At 43.6% G+C, this 20,597-nt stretch overlaps 1 protein-coding gene across 5 annotated transcripts in view; it reads right to left on the bottom strand.

Moving 5' to 3' along the window:
• The window catches only part of LOC136831316 (acid ceramidase-like), a 182,331-nt gene that overhangs the window by 116,524 nt on the left and 45,210 nt on the right, over window positions 1–20,597 (bottom strand). For 3 of the 5 annotated variants that reach the window (XM_067091513.1, XM_067091517.1, XM_067091514.1), the window contains 2 exons: window positions 12,037–12,121; window positions 11,498–11,587 (listed from right to left, as the gene is read on the bottom strand). In XM_067091513.1, coding sequence (XP_066947614.1) covers window positions 11,498–11,587; window positions 12,037–12,121 — 175 coding nt within the window. The remainder of the gene's footprint in view (window positions 1–11,497; window positions 11,588–12,036; window positions 12,122–20,597) is intronic. The other 2 variants (XM_067091516.1, XM_067091515.1) reach the window with 2 other exon arrangements.

The following is a 20,597-nucleotide window of genomic DNA, read 5'->3' as shown; positions in this document are numbered from 1 at the left end:
CTGTGAGGAAGTCCAACACTGAGAACCTTTGCTGCTTCAGGGACCACTGAAGCAAATGCAGGTGGAGACACTCAAGAAATGGTCTAATGAAATAAAGAAGGCACCCTCTGATGGAAGCTAATAAGAGCAATTGAGTTTACACCCAGAACCAGGTCTGCAACGTGTATCCATTCAGTGAATCAGGGTCAGTGACAAGTCTGCAACCTACTATTGCCTTCTCCACCCAGGAAAGGCAAAGTTAGAAGCCTGGAAAGTGGTCATTTACAATTTCCAGTGCTTGTTTTTCCAATGAAGCTGGAGGGTATGCTTGGAAGCTGATCAGCTGAGCTAGGGGTGGGCAATGGTTTTGCTGATCAGCTGAGCTAGGGGTGGGCAATGGTTTTTAGAAGCGCGGGTGAGCAATGGTCTTTAGAGGCAGTCTGTAACAGTCAACGCAAGGTGGATAAAGGAGTCTCTACGTTTCAGTTCCTTGCTTCTCTGTTGCCTAAATACCACTTTCCAAAAAGTGCAAAAAAATTTGGCAGTGAATTCCTTATATAGTTGGAGACTCCTCTAAGTTTCAACATAGTGGGAGAAGGGACAGCAAACAGCATCGCAACTCTTCAAAATCATGCTGGCCAAGAGGTTAAAGGACTGGCAGGTGAGGGAGGTAAAGGTCATTCTCCCCCAACACTAACAGTCTCTGACAATTCAAAATTCACTCTTCTTAGGTCAGAGTGAAATTTGCTGTGTTGAGCCAGAGGTCCAACCATGAGGCAGACTAGGAGATGGCCATGCCCAATGTTCTGATGGAAGAGAATGCAATTGCTTCTGCAAAGTCTCCTCCATGACATAATACAATACATGAGCACTGGAAGGCAACCAAGGTCATTGTAGGAATGGTAACCATTCTAGAGAGACCTACAACCACAACCAGAAAAATTCTGAAGAATCCAAAGCCACAGTCTTGAGCACAGGCCCATTCATTCCTCTGATAGCCAGGGTATGCAAAGGAAGATCAGCAGCAGATGACTACATGCGATCAGTGTATAAATAGGTTCCAGGCCCATGGACACAAGAATGACATGACAAAGGGAGGAAATTGAAATAATGTTTTTTCCTCCTACCTTACTGCCTCTCAATCAGCCTACAAAGAAAGTATCGCAACTTGTTGATGAAAATTATCCCTGGAAGAACTTACCAAATGAACTCTTTAGACAACATGCATGGACTGCAACTAGACCCACAACTTCTCCTGGAGCTCAGTCCCAGAGAGGAGCAAGACCATGGCTCCTTCTACAAAAAAGAATATTCTGGGAATCTCAGATGATCACCCAAAGGAGAAAATCCTGAACACCACCTTCATAGAGTCCCTGTGATGGAAGCATATGATGAAAATAAAAGACTAAAAGCTTGGAAAGAAGAAGAAGGCAGAGGGCAGAAACAATATCTAATCCCCACTTACTAGTTCCCATTTGACTGCCTTACTGCAAAACTAAAGGATAACAGCTGAAGAGTGCAGTGCTAAAAAGGGATTCTAAGGCAACTACCAGAAACTAACAACAGATTCAATAGTCATTGCTGGGCATGCACAACCAGGATGAAATGGATTGGGTACAAATCAACAGTCACCACCCCAGTGTCTTAAGAGCAGTGATACTCCTATAAGTGGCACCTCAACTTACCAGCCAGTTCATGAGTCTAGAATGGAACATAAAATTTAGGCTAAAGGCAGAGTCCTGGGACCTATGAGGTCATTCAGCGCTGAAAGGAAAATCGATTCACTGATTGATTAAGGCTACTAAAACTGGCGTCATAACATCTAGGTTACTGACGCCATAAGAGATTAAAACAGAAAACATAATAAATAAATTTAAGAGGAGTTTCATATGGAAAATATCTAAAAATATAAATATATAATCATATCTGATCATATAAGGGATTTTGACAAAGGAAAAATCTATTTCTGGGTGAGGACCTGTGTCGCCCAGTGAAATGTCCCATATAGCACACATTTCTAGGTATAAATATTGCTAGATATACCAGAGAAAAAAGCTATACAACTATATAGAATGCCAGAGTTACCACCTCTGGATCGATCATCCTCATAGGATGTCGGTATGTCATCTAGGAGCGAGTGGAAGCCACTACCACAGGTGCTTAATCCCAATAGACCTCTCCTCTCCCAAAATCCCTCTACCTAAGGGGTGCCGTTACAACGGTCCTTCTCCGCTCGCTACTACTACTTCCACCCAGAACCATCATCCCGAAATAGCACCCAAGCTTTGGCCAGCCTAGGGTGGGAAAAAAGAGGGAAGGGTTCACTGGGCGACACAGGTCCTCACCCAGAAATAGATTTTTCCTTTGTCAAAATCCCTTTTCTGGGAGCGACCTGTGTCGGCCAGTGAAATAGTAGCAGAGAATTGGCCAAATAAAAGCTTGTTAAATATAAAAGGTCAAATGTCAAAATTAAAAAATTTTACTAAGGAAAATAAAATTATTTTTGAATATGCTTTTTACTTATCCAATTAAAATAACATATTATTTAAAACTGAATATGTTAAGTAAAGTATACAAAACAATGTAGCTTAAGATACTGCTTAACAATCTAACTAAAAACCATCACCTAAATTAACAAATAGTGGTGAAAAATTGAACAAGGATGGTATGAACAAAGACAGGAGTGGTTTGTGAAGCAACCCAAACCCATTCAACAAGGTAGAAAGGCAGGGAATACAAGCGAGGCAGGTAGGTGAGAGGTATACCAATGGGTAGGGCAAGCAAACTAAATCTCAAATTACAACTTAAATAACATAATACTAAGCTGACTCTGGAGAAACAATGTTCCCTGCAGCGACAGCAGAAAATTTAAGAGCCTCTAAGGACTTAAGGTAGTGATGTTTAAAAACTCTTGGAGATTTCCAGCCCGTATATTTCTTAATTTCATCAACGTTCATATGTTGAAAGTAATTAAGTGAGGTGGCTACAGCACAGATATCATGGACCTGGGGAATTGAATCCGGGTTGGCTTGTTTAATAAAATAAAGAATTTGTTGTCTAATACCATTCAAGGAGATGGTTCCACCATTCTCTCTAACAAAAAGGGGACCTGAAGATCTTTGAGAAGTCCTATCAAGGTAAGCTTTTAAGGTAACTACCGGACATAAGGAAGGATCTTCCGGAAGAGGTATGATCTTCCAGGGAGACCACCTATTTTGAGGATCTTCGTTCTTGGCTAAAAAGGTTTGGTCTGGAGAAAGTAGAACCTCTCCTGACGGGAGGAAATCCACATGATTCGACTCTCTAGAAAGGGCTGAAAGTTCAGAGATTCTAGCTCCTGAAGCCAGGCTAATTAAAAACAGCATCTTCCTAAGAAGAGTCAAATAAGAGCAAGATTCATTGTTAGTGTCTGAAGCTAATCTTAGTACGTCATTTAAAAAACAAGAAACCGTTTTAGGACGGGTTGTTGGTCTAAGATGAGCACAAGCTTTAGGAATAGAGGAAAAATACGAATCTGTTAAGTTAATGTTAAATCCCAACTGAAATATTTTCTTTAAGGCGGATTTAGTCGTAGTAATAGTACTAGCAGCTAGGCCTTTATCAAAAGGGCCTTAAAAATGAGATTGTGAGATTCGTAGTCATTGTATGAACGTCTGATTCTTTTAGAAAGTTGGCAAGTTTTCTTACTGCCAAATCATACTGACGGAGAGTAGATTCTCTCTTATCTGATTCTAGAAACATTGTGTTCAAAGGATCAATATTAGCGTTTTTCTGTGTCGTGAACTTCATGAAATCCATAAAGTTAGGGCATTCAGCATTCCTGAGGAAGCTGACACAGTCTGAGTTTGTACTACTTGGGTTAACTTTGGATGAGGAATCTGTTTGGCTCTGAGTTTTAACTCTAATAGAAGAGGAAACCAGTTCTCTTCGGCCAGTTGGGGGCTAGTAGAGCTATCCGGCCTTTGAATGACCTGAGTTTGTGTAGAACTTTCAACAGAAGATTTACTGGTGGGAACAGGTACACCTTCTGCCATTTGTTCCAGTCTACTGACATTGCATCTGTGGCGTAGGCCCGAGGGTCCAGGTTCGGAGCTATATAACAGGGCAGTTTGTGATTTGATTCCGTAGCAAACAGGTCCACCTGTAGTCCCGGAATTTGTTGGCAAATCCAGTTGAAGGATTTCTTGTCCAGAGACCATTCTGATTCCAACGGAGTTGTTCTTGACAGGAATCTGCGATCACGTTTACTCCCGACAGATGTGTGGCGGACAGGTGCCAATGATTTTTCATTGCTAATGAAAAGATTGCTATCATTACATGGTTTACGTGACTTGATTTGGAACCTCCCCTGTTCAGGCAATGAACTATCACTGCCCTGTCCAGGACTAATCTGATATGTATGTTCCTGGCTGGTCGTAAGCGTTTCAGAGTCAGGAAAACCGCCAACGCCTCTAGAATATTGATATGGAAGTGACGAAAAAGATTCGACCAAGTTCCCTGAACTTTTTTGTATTGTGAGCAACCTCCCCATCCGGACAGAGATGCATCCGTGTGAATGATCTGAGCTGGTGGAGGAATTGATTTGGAAAGACTTTTGGCTGTTGTCCAAGGTCGGAGTCTTTTCTTTAAGATTGGAGGTATGAGGGAGACTTTGTCCCTGAGATTGTAATTGGCTCGACTCCGCCACACTCGATTTATGTCCTTCAGTTTTGCTTTGAGAAGTAGATCTGTTATTGATGCAAACTGAAGAGAACCTAAGATTCTTTCTTGAGTGCGACGAGAGGCTCGTTTGCACTTGAGAAACTGTCTCGTTGCTTTGGCTATCTCTTTGCATTTTACTGGCGGAATCGAAAGTTTGTGGGTGTTTAGATCACACTGGATCCCCAGCCACTGAAATTGGGATGCCGGAATCAGACGAGATTTCTTTGCATTTATGTGAAAACCTAGATACTCTAGAAACTGGATGACCTTTCTGGTCACCCTCCGGCACTCAGTGTCGTTGGGGGCCCAGATTTGCCAATTGTCTAGGTAAGCCACGAGCATGATGCCTTGAGACCGTAGTTCCTGAACCACAGTTTCTCCTAGTTTGGTGAAGATCCTGGGTGCTATGTTGAGCCCGAAAGGCATTACTCTGAAGGAGTAAGCCTGTTTGCCTAGCCTGAATCCTAGGTAGGGAGAGAAGTTTCTCGCCATCGGGACATGATAATATGCGTCTGTAAGATCTATAGATGATGAAGAGTTAGAGGAATGTATTTCTGGTGATAGAAATTCATTTCTCGCTATAATGTGGTTCGGATTCCACAATAAGCTGTAGGTCCCGTTGCTAAGTAACCAATTGGTTCTTAGCCACGTAAAATAAGTCTAATCCTTCGGGCCAGCCCTAGGAGAGCTGTTAATCAGCTCAGTGGTCTGGTAAAACTAAGGTATACTTACTTATAGAGGTGGTGACAGCCCCATGGGGAAGTAAGGTCCGCACCTGAGAGATGGTCAACATACGGAACTTGTCGCATTGAATATAAGAATTCAGAGTTGATAGGTCCAGTATCACTCTTCTTTTGTCTGAGTCTTTCTTTGGCACGCTGAACAAGCGTCCTTGAAATTTTAGATATCTGACTTTCTTTATTGCCTTCTTTAGAAGAAGGTCTTTTGCATAGTCTAACAGATCCGGTGTTGGGGTCTGATAGAATCTTACTGGTGGAGGAGGCCCTTCTATCCAACTCCACCCTAGACCCTTTGAGACAATGCTGTGGGCCCATGGACTGAAGGTCCAATGGTCCCTGTGGAGGTATAAACTCCCGCCTACCTGGAGAGGCTCATTGGTTTGAGGGCTTATTATCTCTGCCTCCTCTTGAGCCTCTGCCTCTAGACTGAGCTCTGGATCCTGCCGTGCCGGAATCCGCCTCGACCTCTACCGTCCCTGGACTGGCGGTAGCCACGAAACGAACCTTGAGCTTCAAAGGTGGGGTTGAACACAGGGGACGCTACGTAGGCAGCCGAGCCAGCAGAGTGGTGAGCTGGCTGATTCAGTAGGACATATTGAGGTTGCCCTTTGGAGGTAGAAGGTTGGGCAACTTGAGAGATGGGAACTGCCTGGACAACTGTCTGGGTCTGGGGAGCTTGGTACGGATGGTACCTCCTTGACCTCTTCCTTCCCTTAGGCTGAGGGCCCGAAGACTCAGAAGACTTCCTTTTAAAAGGAAGTCCCCAACGAATCCGGAGATTCTGGTTGCCCCTGGAAGCCTCACTGATGACATTGTTGACTGCGTCATCAGGAAAGAGGTTAGTTCCCCAGATGGTAGACTTAATGAGCCTGTTTGGCTCATGTCGGATGGAGGCGTCAGCAAGCACATGCTTCCGGCAGTTCCGTCTTGCCACCACAAAGTCATACAAATCACTCTGAAACGTAGACAGAAGTGATTTGGTCAGAATCCAGAATAGAGGTTCGTCCTTATAAACAGCCGATGTCAACTCCGCCGAGGTGACGGAGTTGATGGATCTACTGAGACGGCATCTAGCATTGAATTCCGCCTTGATCAAGGAGTCCGGAATCCTGGGCAACTGCTCACTGAATAGATCCGAAGCGCACTCCGGATCCAGCTTACCTACCGTAAAGGTTTCAGGAGCCCCAACCCAGCAATCCAGATCCCCCGGAAAGAGCAGAGATGTAGGGTCCGTCTCACGAAGCTGAGGCATCGGCTTCTCCTCTATCCCGGCCTGTAAAGTCAATTCAGCTATCTTAGAAGTACAAGGGGTGGGAATGTCCTCATGGACAACAAACATCGTATACCGCCCCTTATGAGGAGTTAACTTAGTGTTAGTACACTCCCAGTCTGACAAAATTCTGACCCATGCGGACTGTGCCTGGTCCCTGGGGAAGATCACTGTCTCCCTGGGAACCTTGTCTTCCCTCACTAGAGCTTCTTCCGACAAACGGGCATATCCCGGGAAAGGAAAAACAAGATCCGCCGGAAAGAACTCATAGTCTTCCACAGGACGGGTGCCACAACCTTCAATGGTTAATTTACCATTGGCAAAGGGGGCATTGAAGGCAAGACGCCAAGGATTGCAGTCCTCAAATGCTGGAAGCTTAGAGGAGTCCGGAATAGAATAACTCCGTCGCTGTACCGGACCGGTATTGACGATTCTGGCAAGCGACTCTTCTTGGGTCTTCAGTCTCTGAGCCAGAGACTGTACTAGTCTGCCGGATGTCTCCAGACTCGAGGCGAGATCTCGAGACATTGTTTCAAATTGTGAATCCACCTTAGCAGATATCTTCTGCATCAAGATATCTGCGAAGGCCTCAGGGTCAAAGTCAGATGTCTTAGCTTTGACAGCCTTGGATCTCGACCCCTTAGGAGGGGGAGCAGCCTTCTGAAAGGAAGTCGAAGGTTTGGGAGCCAACGACAACCTGGCGGAACTCGACATAGCCGGGATCTTCGGGGGTTTAGACAATTTAGGTAACGTCTTCGTCTTCGCCAAGGACTTCACCTTGGGGATGACCGACCCCGAACGGGCCCCAAGGGTGGAGGCTTTAGAGAATCCTTGGAAGGAGGAAGACGAAGACGAAGGAGAGCTGAAAGAAACTGAACGTTTACTTCTACCTGCCCCACTTACATCCCTACCTTCCTCCTCCGGATCGATGGCCATTGGTTCGACGTGAATGTTGATGTTGGTTACTTCCTCGGCCACTTCCTCACACAGTTCTTGCTGGTCTTCCGGCGTGGCTTGAGTCTCCAGCCTAATCTTGTTAATCAGGGGCTCGGCCACTTTGGGGGCTACCGCTGCAGAGGACCTAGCCATGGGGTAAATGATATTACATATGTCCTCTGCCAGCACATAGGGACGTCCCTGACCAACGTTGCGACTGAAGCCCCCGACCCAGATCTTAAGGGTAGAAAGAGATGAAGATTGGTGGGACCGAGGGACCTGTAACAGGATACAATGTCAATATAGGAAATTGACGTGAAAACTCTTCCGTCATTATAGTCAAACCAAACAAATTTGTCTAAAATATTCATAAATGTATGCTGACAGAGAGTTAACGTACCGAATCATCAATCACGTCTTGGTAAAGAGCGTAGCATACATCACAACCATCAGGATGCCAGACGAGATGATCCTCCACCTCGACTGCACAGCTGGCATGAGACCTGCATACTACGTGGCCACAGGGTTGCTGTAAGTATGCGTTACAGCCCAGCTCCTGACAATGAACCACCTGTAAGAGGAATTGATACATGAGTATCAAAAGTGATAACGCCGGAACAGGTTCCGGCGGTGGGAATGACTAACCTAGTAAAGACTTAAATTAATAATTTTTCCCTCCACGCCGGCGTTGAGATCTAGGGTTAACAATAGGGTTACGGCGGAACGTTCCGGTACAATCAGCACAGGGAGGCCAGGCCTGAAGTCGATCGCACCGGAGAACAATTCCGGCGACGCCGGAGCGTCCCGTCTCAATTCAACCTCACAGAAAACAACAACCGAGTGGTGGAAAACGAGCTAGTTCCGCCGGAACGAGGATTCCGGACTGATCTCACCGGAACGTAGTTCACGGGAAATAATATAATAGCTAAGATAATATTCAGCCCGGCGTCTTCACGATTCTGCCATAAAAAGGGGAAGGCAACGACGCTCAAGCTATTGTTCCTTACAAGGAACTAAACAACGAGCTAACGATAGCCGCTGGAACAGGTCTGGAATGGCGGAACAGTGGAGAAGTAGGGGCAGTGAAAACATGGCGACTACTACAGGTCAGGTGCCTAAACACCCTCCACGAAGCGTCATCTCAACCAAAAAGGGCAAATGAGCATTGCTCGAAAATGCCCCAAAGGGAGAAGCCATGAATAGACAATAGACTGATAAATAAGGAGTGAGAGAAAACACGTGAAGGCGGAATAGATATCTATAGCCTAGCCTAACCTTCCGAAGTGAACACCTGGTTAGGTAGGCTAGGTCACGCCAGTGAGACGAACGAGAAAGGAGCACTAGCACCGAACCAAGCCCTCCGAGATTTGACGAATCAAACTGGTCAGGAAGGACGGGCTGGCGCCTATAACTCGAATGAAGGCCACCCTAGAAGACCTATCTTACCTAGGCCTTGAAAGCCTACCTTCCGAGATTTGACAGTGTCGAACTGGTCAGGTAGGCTAATGTGTTACACTACCATACATATCAGACTAAAGGCATATAAAAAGTATACATAATAATAATAAAATTAAAAATAATATAATTACATAAATTAAATGCACCTGCGTAAAGAACAGAAAGGAAAGGATAGGCTAGGCCTCACTTTCCACTATTCTAAAATCGTAACAATAGTCGTGCGCGTCAGAAACGAACGATAAATTAAAACTATCATTATTATTATGATGGAGCATTATTAGAAAATTCTTCCAAAGCGTCAGAAGATATTAGGAGCATCAAGAGGTTGGGGACTACAACCACGAACTGTAAACAAACATGGCGGCTCCGAGCCGAACAAAGTGTAAGTTATTAAACGGGACAAAACTCTCCAATCGAGTCCCAAACCAACAAGAATTGAATACTCAACTTAGAAGGGGATGCGTCCTGATTGCTAGAAGACATGATGAAGATGAATAATGCCGAAAATAAAGGGGCACAAAAAACACACCAGTGAAAATCAATGTGTGTACGTGTGGAAAGGTGCTATGAGAGGATGTTGGTTCTGGGTGGAAGTAGTAGTAGCGAGCAGAGAAGGACCGTTGTAACGGCACCCCTTAGGTAGAGGGATTTTAGGAGAGGAGAGGTCTATTGGGATTAAGCACCTGTGGTAGTGGCTTCCACTCGCTCCTAGATGACATACCGACATCCTATGAGGATGATCGATCCAGAGGTGGTAACTCTGGCATTCTATATAGTTGTATAGCTTTTTTCTCTAGTATATCTAGCAATATTTATACCTAGAAATGTGTGCTATATGGGACATTTCACTGGCCGACACAGGTCGATCCCAGAAATACTGTCCACACATACACACTCACTGTATATGTATATAAGATTTAAAATTTGTTGAGGATGCCTGCCCCCCTTACAAAGATAAATAACTGCCCTTTATTACAATCCTCCCCAAGAACTGTACCAAGGATAAAATGTCCTTCTCTGTCCTGTCCCCAAGAGAGGACCCTGTCTTAGATTCCCAAGACTAGGACATTCGACCAGCAAATGTCTCACAGTAAAGTGCAAAATACAGTCCTCACAGAATGGAGGCTTTTCGCCTAACATCAAGAACCCATGAGTGAGTATTTTATGCCCAATCCTTAGTCTGCACAACAATGCTTCTTGTCTCCTTGGCATATCAAGACATGACAAAGGAGACACTGATGATGCACTACTGTGCATGTTTTGATTTGTTGCAGTATTTTCCCAAAGGGACTGCCAAAGCTTTTTAATTTTTTGACCTATTAGAGAATACATCCCTATGTGGCTCTGCAGAGGTTACTGATGACTCAGCAAGTTGGTCAGCTTGCTTGTTCCCAACCACACCAACATGGGAAGGCACCCAGCAAAAATTGACTTTTTACCTCTTCTTTTCACTAGCAACAGCCATTCCAATATCTAATATCAATGTATGTGAAGAGTTAAGAGATTAGCTAAAGACTGAAGAGCAACTATTTCTATTCTACGTTAACATTTCCTTTAAGGCCTTTAAAACGCATGCTAATCATTTTGCTAATGTTAGCCCCTCAAAAAAGGATAACAGAGCACATAATCATACTTAACCCTTCAAAATGATCCTCTCCTAACTTTTGAGAAGCTTTTATGAAGAGTGCAGCACTGAAGATACTTGACCACATGGAAAAGGCAGCCTCTGTAGAGGCTGACATGGAGGGAACAAGCTACCTCTTCCTTGGATGTCACTGAAATTCTGACAAAAACTTGATGACTGACAGCTCCTCACAAGACCTGCATCTCTTCTACTGGAGAAGGAAACACACAGATAATCCCAAGGGACAACGACAAGAAGAAAACTCCAAAACCCTACCCAAACCTGCTGCTTCTCTAGAGCAGATAACATATGCTACTATTTTGTTTCTCTAAAATCAAATCAAAAGTCTTACTGTAACAGCAAGGTTAATAAACTGTATGAACATGTCATACAGGTTCCCTGTAGAAAAACAAAAATGGTTAAAATCATTGTTCTAGCATCCCTGATATTCCAAATGACCAAAACATATATCTTTAACTGCCTTAGGAACTGCGAGTCAGAAGCTGAAATAAAAGGACAGCCAGTGTGAAAAAAATCAAAGAGCCAGCAGCCTGGAATCAGGAAGTCCTATAAGGAACTTTTAGCACATGGACTGGATGATGTCAATAACCCATAAAATACTTCCCATTAAAGCTATACACAATAGACTATGTAAAAAGAAGGAAAATCATTTAAAAGTATAAAATTTAAACAAAAACTATACTTAATTTCAAGCATGGAACAAACATGAGTCGGAAGTAGGCACAGTATGCAATACAATAAAAAATTAAGCTTAAAGAAGTAACATACCGAATCAAGATTTTTCATAAGCGTTGTAAATATCTTTTCACCAGCTAAAGATTCCAAGAGTTCCTTAACATCATCCACTAATTTATGAAGCTGAAAAAAAAAAAAATGTCTATAATCCTAAGATACTGAGTATAGCTGAGAATGAACTATACAGAATCTTTTCAACATTATTTTACTAGAATATGCAATACAATAACATGAAATCTGCCCCCCTGAACCATACAACAACACAGAAAAGGAATTTTTCATAATTCATTTTTGGTCTAATACTGTTACAATGCAAAATAAAGGCTGAAGTACCATACCTTTAAACAGTCAAGCACTCCTCAGAGTAAAGCCTCACTGCTTATTCAAGGCAAAATGAGGGCACCTAAACCCTCCAAAAGCTCCCTCATTACAAAAAGTTTTGAAACTAGATTATGTTTAAAATTAAGAATGCAAATAAATAAGACAATGACAACAGCATACTATAAGCAAAATGTTGAAGAAAAAATATACTTATCACAAGAGCATACAAATTTCTATTTATGATATCTTACCATGTGTCTTTTGTCAATTATGAGTGGTGCCCATCGCTGCAATGGAGAGAGATCCAAGTTTACCACGTACAATGGAATTAAATCCCTGCAAAAATTTATGAATACATTAACATATATGCTATTTCTTTGAATACTCCAATCTTTACTGCTTGTTATCACCAACACTTCCAACTCTTTTATGCCCATATTTAACTTTGTTGGACATGAACCCCACATGAGACAAGTAGGTTTACCCAGGGGTAGGCTTACCAAAAGGAAATCATTTTGTGAATCGTGAAAATGTTATTTTCATAGTAAAATTAAGTTTCATATATACTTACCAAGTAATTACATAGCTATACTTTCCACTTGTGCAGCAACTTAAATTTTAAAATTCACAGTAGCACTCTGGTTGTTAAGTGTAGGTGACCAGTCCCACCCACTAACGGGAATACTAGGAACGACTTGGCAGACAACCTCATTCTGTTTCTGCCCTTATGTCCATTGGAGGGAAGGAGGGTGGGCTCCGACTCTGTAATTACTTGGTAAGTATATATGAGACTTAATTTTATTATGAAAATAGCATTTTCATATAAGTAACTTACCAAGTGTTAGGAACAATCGTTTGTCAATTGTTCCCTTAGTGGGTTGTTGCCTCCTTTTGTTTTTTTTGTGTTTTTCTTGCTGGCGAGCTGTCGTCTGGTGAATGGCGTCAGACTTCGTCAGTCAGGTTCGTAACAGCAACCAGTCAGGTTCGTAGCAGCAACGAGCCAGGTTCTGGAGGGCAGAACGACCGATGGTCCAGGGCAGCAGCAGGTATCCGTCCTGGTTTTGGAGAGTCAGGCACGTGAGCAGCAACGAGGCAGGTTGATGGCAACAGCAAGCCAGCTGGAGTAGCAGCAGGTTCCGTACCTGCGAGTCAGGTCCCGCAGCAGAGCAATGGAGAGTTTTTGAGGACGAGATGGTTGCCGTGTCGGCTCTGCCTTGGTCGTTATTGGAGGAGGACGCCAGCAGGTCTCGTCAGCAGAGCAGCGGAGTGTGTTTTTGGCCATGATGGTTGTCAGGGTCACGGGCGCCTGGGTTGGAGGACTGTGCTTGAGGGCTAGATGGTTGCCGTATCGGCTCTGTCTTTGTTGTCCTGCAGTCTTCCTGTGTTGCAGCATCGTCTGTGGATTTATGTAACTCCGGCTGTTTGCATTTTCATGTGTTTATTTTACAGATTATTATGCTGACATTTTGAGTAACCTTGTTATCGTATTATTTTCATTGAGGTAACCTGTGTGTTTAATGTTATAGAGTATTTCAGTACGTGTTTTGCAATGAGTGTTTAACATGATGTTTGTGTTGCAGTTTAGTCTTTGGATGTTTATGTAACTCTGGCTGTAGTGCTAGCTACTTGTGTATTTATTGTTTCATTATTATTATGCTGCCTGTGTATTTATTATGCTGCTTGTGTATTGTTTCATTATTATTTTGCTGCCTGGGTGTTGTTTGTTAATTTATTTTCAGTTTGTTTACTGGGCTTTTATATCTTACTAAATCATTTATTTGTGCTGTTTAGTTTCTGAACCTGACTCAACTGTACATTATGTAAATAACAACTTTGTAAATAAATTAATTTTAAGGTAACTTTCTCGTTTTGTTCTGCAGTTTGTCACCTCTCGTCAGTCATTAGCCCAATTGCTTGTTTATTTTGAAGAACCTGTCGATCTCGAGAGATCATAATATTTTTGAGGTTCTGTTTTGGCTGGCGGGGATTGGGGAGAGGTAAAAAAAAAAATTTTTTATTGAAATTTTTTTTGTGTTAATGGGAGGTGTTAGGAACAATCGTTTGTCAATTGTTCCCTTTGGGTTGTTGCCTCCTTTTGTTTTTTTTGTGTTTTTTTCTTGCTGGCGAGCTGTCGTCTGGCAGACTTCGTCAGTCAGGTTCGTAACAGCAACCAGTCAGGTTCGTAGCAGCAACGGCCAGGTTCTGGAGGCAGAACGACCGATGGTCCAGGCAGCAGCAGGTATCCGCATGCATTTTGGCAATGATGGTTGATGGCAACAGCAAGCCAGCTGGAGTAGCACAGCAGGTATCCGTGCGGTCGCCTGGAGAGTTTTGAGGACGACTGTGCTGTCTTGGTCGTTATTGGAGGAGGACGTGAGGGCAGAGCAGCGGAGAGTGTTTTTGGCCATGATGGTTGTCGTGTCGACTCTGTCATGGGCGCCTGGAGTTGGAGGACTGTGCTGAGGGCTAGATGGTTGCTCTGTCTTTGTTGTCCTGCAGTCTTCCTGTGTTGCAGCATCGTCTGTGGATTTATGTAACTCCGGCTGTTTGCATTTTTCATGTGTTTATTTTACAGATTATTATGCTGACTATTTTGAGTAACCTTGTTATCGTATTATTTTTCATTGGAGGTAACCTGTTTGAGTCAAAGAGCTCATTGTGTGTTTAATGTTATAGAGTATTTCAGTACGTGTTTTGCGGGAGTAATGAGTGTTTAACATGATGTTTGTGTTGCAGTTTAGTCTTTGGATGTTTATGTAACTCTGGCTGTAGTGCTACTTAACGTATTATTTATGCTACTTGTGTATTTATTGTTTCATTATTATTATGCTGCCTGTGTATTTATTATGCTGCTTGTGTATTGTTTCATTATTATTTTGCTGCCTGGTTATTGCCCAAGTGTTGTTTGTTAATTTATTTTCAGTTTGTTTACTGGGCTTTTATATCTTACTAAATCATTTATTTGTGCTGTTTAGTTTCTGAACCTGACTCAACTGTACATTATGTAAATAACTTAACTTTGTAAATAAATTAATTTTAAGGTAACTTTCTCGTTTTGTTCTGCTCCTCCCTCCTTTGTTTGTCACCTCTCGTCAGTCATTACAGCCCAATTGCTTGTTTATTTTGAAGAACCTGTCGATCTCGAGAGGCAAGATCATAATACCAAGTAATTACATTGCTGATTCCCACATTGACAGAAGGTGGGATACATGGACATATTCCATTCCAAAACATTAAGATAAGTAATAAATTTGAAATAGAAAAAAGCTGCTAGCATTGGAAAACAATGCTTGTCATTTCCTTATCAGTTAAGAGAGCCATTGCAGGAGAATAATGCCTCTGGTTGGTGCCCATCTTAACTTGTAGTGGTGCGGCAGCAGAGCCAAGGACTGTCTCTACTTAAGTGGGAGCTTTGCAGCCAATGAGTATTCTGTTGGCTGACAAAGCATCATTAGGTGCCCTTGCTCTGGGCAAGGTACCAAAATATAAAAAACAACCAGTTAACTTTGTCACCTACACTGAAATAAAACAACTACCCATCCACTGAGAGTGGTGGGTAGTCCAGGTACATTGTAACCCCCCTGGCTCCCCAAAAAACTCTGCACCTTACTACAAGGTGAAGAGATAGGAGGAGAAAATCCTCTGCTTCCTCCCTCAGTGCCATGCCAATTACTAATAATGGTCCCAAGGTACTGCAAAAATTTTCAAACACTGTTTTGACCTCAAAGATAATTCAGAAGTGAAGAACTATTGCACTTCCAGTGGGCCCGATTGCCAAACGGAAGTGAGTGACATGTTGAGCCTGAAAGCTAATGAGGTAGAGGCAATTCTGGCATTTTAGCTTTCTTTTAACAGGTAGGCAAATCGTTCTCCTGAATCTGAGAGTGCGTCTCAAAAAAAAAATGTTCACTGGAGATGAAGGACAATGCATTCATAAACCGAGGGCGAGACAGGATCTTGTCCGGACACTCTAGGTATGGATGGCCCTCTGATTAAAAAGCTTTTTTTAGGTAAAACCTGAAAGCTCAAAATAGACATTTTGCTCACTCTCCCAGAGCCAGGGATGTCCAATAATCACTCAAGGGAGAAAGCACAGCTCTTGTTCACAGACTGTCTCCCCCTAGGCAGAATCTGCTTGCTTGTCTATAGTCTGACCTCAGGTATAGGAGGAGTTCCGCTATCTGAGCTAAAGAGGAATTTGCAGACAAGATGTTATAGCTGTTACACCATTGACAGAAGACTGCCTACTTAGATTGGAGTACTTGGTAAGAAGACTGCTGTCTGCATCTTGCAACAGTCTCCGCAGTCTGTCTTGGAAAGTTCACTTCTTCCAGGCAAGCTCAAGGACAGTCTGTAAATCTGTCCAAGAAAACAGTCGTCCTCCCTTTAGTGGCAACTGTTGAAGTGAGGTTGTCTGAGTAGACATGGAATGTGGAAGTAGTTGTGAGGAGTCCACCAACAACCACATCTGGTTCGGGAACCCATATCATGGTCCAGAACGGGGCTAAGAGTGTCATCGTTACATTGTGATGAACCTGAAAACTTGTTCAGCCCTTCCTTGACCGAGTCGGAATGCAGAAGGGTGTTAAAGGTCCAGGTTGGACCTAACTTGCATCATGGCGTCAGTTGCCCATGCAAAAGGGCCTTAGATTGGAGAACGAAATGAGGAAGGCAAAAGTTACTCGAGGTGGCAAACAGGGCCATAATTGACCTGTCCCATAGATTCCAAAGATTCCATCTGACCAGGGGATCCAAGGTCCACTTGGCAGGAAGGACAAGCTTCTGACATTTCAGTGTGTCCGCCATAACTAATTCGTGTGCCCTGAAAAGTCAAGTGACTAGAAAACTCGATTTGATATGCCCATCGTAGGAGTTCTCTGCTGACTGGTGGGAGAGAGTGATAGGGAAAAAGAGAGTCTCCTTGCTTCCTTCTTTTCCATATGTTTAAGGACTGTGGTCTTGAACCAAGATTACCACAGTCTAGGTGTGAAAACGGGTCAAGAAGCATTGAAGTCATGAGTGCAAAGCTTTCAGCTATCTGACAAGAGATGAGAATATACTTAGGACTGTGGTCTTGTGACAAGATTACCACAGTCTAGGAGTGAAATAGGGTCAATAAGCATTGAAGTCATAAGTGAAAAGCTTTCAGCTATCTGAGAAGATTCTGTTCCTCAGAGGCCGTGTCCCAGAAACTACCCAGTTCCCAAGCAGGCTTCCCAACCCAGATCCTAGGCGTTTGAATGGAAAACTAGGTCTGGGTTTTGAGTTTGAAGACACTTCCTTTCCAATGGTTTATGTTCCGACAGCCACTACTTTACATCTGACCTAATTCAGGGATAAGGGGAAAAAACGAAAGTGTCCAGCTACGTTTCCCTGCCCCAAATGTTAGAAGACCTCCTGTCACTTTCCTTCAAAGGTAATCAAAGAAGTCAGTCATCCAGGTAAAGAATGATGTTCCAGAACATGACGTCAAACACTAGAGGAGTGAGGACTCGAAAGTAAGCTTGCAGTAGAGGCCGGAACACAGATCCTCGCATTAGAGGACTCTGTCCTTCCAGACGGACTTGAGATACTACCAGAGTCCAGCAGGGACACTGAAGGATACTTCTTGCATAACTCAGGTCTTCATCCAAGCGCTCTTGTCGTCTATTCTTCAGGTCTTCATCCAAGCGCTCTTGTCGTCTATTCTTCAGGTCTTCATCCAAGCGCTCTTGTCGTCTATTCTAAGAGAAAAAAGGGGTGTTTCGGGCCATGCAGATTCGCTGACTACTATGTAGTCTCACGGACAACCAAGGGAACTTGCAGATCCTTGTCCCAACCTGCAGACCACCATGCGGACTAGCTGCCGACCCTGCAGACTCTTTGACAGTCGGCAGAAACTTGGACACTCAAGCAGACTCGATTATTTTGAACTCAATAACACCATGCACAGGCCGAAGACATGAGGGAAACATGGAAACTTAGCACAGGCAGAACTGTGGGTTTGACAAACTGAGCCAAACCTTTATGCAGAACAGACACAGTTCTCTCAAGTGTGTCCTGAGGGACAGGGAAATGTAGGCCCGGAGGCGAAAATAACAGGGCTGAATGAGACTGTGTGACCCCTTAGCAGTAAAAGAGCACCTAAGTTTTTTCTTCTTGAGGTTTCAAAGTAAAGAGCAGAGTTCTGTAAAAGACATCTCAATCATCCTTACCCACACAGGACATGACTCGGAGACCAACCGAGGTAATGTCTCAACTACAAAGTGGAAGTCCTCTAACTTCTTAACCAAAGCTCCTGCTGTCTAAGAGGAGGGAGCTTTCTTCACGAAACTCAAAAATACTGGACATAAATGTCCTCTGAAAAGGGAACCTCTTTATACACAGACTAATGCTCTCTGTATGGTGCCTAAATGCGGGAGACTGATACTGAAGAATTGGTGCCAGGTTATCGGGAACTGGTGCCGATCACTTGAAAAAACCAGAGCCAGGCGCTCAATCGCATTCAAGAAAGAACAACAGTGTATTCTACAAAAATGTCTGTGAGCGGGTGATAAATGTTCACAGGCAGGAGTCAAGTACTGGATAGATATCGACGTTCTGTAGTAAGTGCCAAGCATTCTTGAATCAGCACTGAGTGTTCAGGAATAGATGTTGAACTTTTGGCAACCAGTGCCAAGAGTATAGGGGTAGACGGCAGGCGCTCGGAGACTGACTGTTGTATTTTGCCGAGAGAAAAACCTCTAGTTTGTTGGAACATAGGAGATGTCTTGTTGTCACTACATCTCTTCAAAGGTCGGGACACGCCATGAAAAACACCTAGAATGCCTCTTATCAAGGCTAAATTTGAGTCCAACAACAAATGGTGGGCACTAAAAGGGGCGCCCTTCCAATGGCGGTCTGAGGGTCTTCCACTACACAAACTGTGTGTCAGGTTCCCACAAACCTCCATTGGACTTTCGGAATATCTTCTTCCTATTTTCTAGGAGCGTTGGGAGGGGGTTGCTCTGGAGTCACTGGACGCTTGGAAATTGCTGGGCACTCAGATGCTGGGCGCCTATGAGCACTGGGCGAGAGTTTTGGCACTAAATACTGGCGCTCCACAGCTGGGAGTACAGGAGACAAGCGCCGTGGACTTCCAAACTGTAATCTAAATCACTAAAGCTCATCCTTTTGGATGCCTTTTCAATGGTTGTCCGCTGATGCCTGGGACCGGACAACAGGCTCAACTGAGGGGGGGCAACTACCTGGGGCAAACTCCCTCGGACTCCCTTGGACCGCAAGTATGTCTTCTCCTAGGTTTAGGGGAGCAGGACTGTGACCTTTAGGTCTAGGAAATCTGATGGACAGGATAGTCACCTCGTCGCCTACACTTCCGGCAAGATGCCTTTTCAGTGGCTGTCTGTCGCCACCTGGGACCATACAGCAGGTTCGAATGAGGGGGCAATTACCTGGGGAACTTCCCATCAGCCTCCACTGGACTTTCAGTATGACTTCTCCCAAGTTCAGGAGAGCATGACAGTGACTTAGGTCTAGGAGAACCGACGGGCTGGATAAACACCTCCTCCACTTCACAACAATACACTATCACAAGGTTAACTTCTGTTAACCCATACACAAGACTGGCATATTTTCTTTTATTTACTCTTTTAGACTCCAAAGGGCCCATAGTTGAAAAGTACTATTTTTTGTTCTTTTTTTTTTTTGACGGGGACACAGGCACAGAAAGATCTGGCTCAAAGGAGAATGGTTCCATTGTAACAATGCCAGGTCCTTTTTTCGCAGGAATATCCTTTTTCTCGCAAGGATTGTCAACATTTGGAGAGTTTTCAATCTCCAAGGTGGGTGCAAAGGTCATCATCTGCACCAAAACAGTATCATCAAGGGCCCAGGGGTACTCGATTCTTTATTCTTACTGTTCATAAAGATCGAATAGAAAAAAAAAATAATAAACCTGAAAACTTTAAAAAGATATCATTAGCCTTTCATGGAGTTTATTCTTCCACTAATGGCACAAATGAGAGCCGACTCCCAAATGTGCAGCCCCTACCCTACCCCACAGGGGATGGCACAATACGATTAGAGTGGCCCAAGTGTAAGCCAAACCTGCTTGCTAGAACAGAGAGTATTACAAGAATACAGTACAATCATCCCCACCTGTGAGGCTTAGTGCTTGTTTTGTGTATGGAACGATTGTTAGCAGCATGGACTCATTTACCAGCAGGTAGTTGTTACCTGTTGGCCTCTACAGTTTTCAAGGATGAGAACTTCAGTCAAGTTCGAGGATGAGTTGATGACTCAACCCTAGTCATCAGTGGAGAGGAGGCATTCCTCTGAGGCAGCAGTTTGGCTGTCGCATCAACTCTGCTGTGAACATCTGTGTTTCGTGATGTTTCTCTTTGCTGTCATGGGGAGGTTTTGATGACTTCACGGCAGTAGTTTGATGATCATCCTTGATGACCTTTGATGATCATCCTCTGTGACCCTTCTTAGTGGTCTTGACACCTCTGGGTAGATGTTCAGTTTTGCACTGTACGAGGATTATGATTTATTATTACCAATATTTATGAACTGCTTGTTATGAGTGAATTGGTATTATTTATGATACTTTGGATTACTGTTATTTATGCTGCTTTACTGATTTCTCAGATATTTGTGTATTTTTGGTTATACCATTGTCACGTTAAGTGATGGTTTTGCGGGAACTGCTGGTTCCCAGCTCGTTCCCTTTTGTGGATTGCTGCCTCCTTACCTTCAAGTTTTTTTTTTGTTTTGATGCTTTCGTGGTGAGCTGCCGGTTTTCTGTCGTCAGTCGGGTCTGGTTGGGCAGCGA

This window comes from Macrobrachium rosenbergii, chromosome 48 (assembly GCF_040412425.1).
Source record: "Macrobrachium rosenbergii isolate ZJJX-2024 chromosome 48, ASM4041242v1, whole genome shotgun sequence".
Classification (NCBI taxonomy): domain Eukaryota; kingdom Metazoa; phylum Arthropoda; class Malacostraca; order Decapoda; family Palaemonidae; genus Macrobrachium; species Macrobrachium rosenbergii.
Note: the sequence above shows the minus strand (reverse complement) of the source record. Positions and strands in the feature narration are given on the sequence as shown.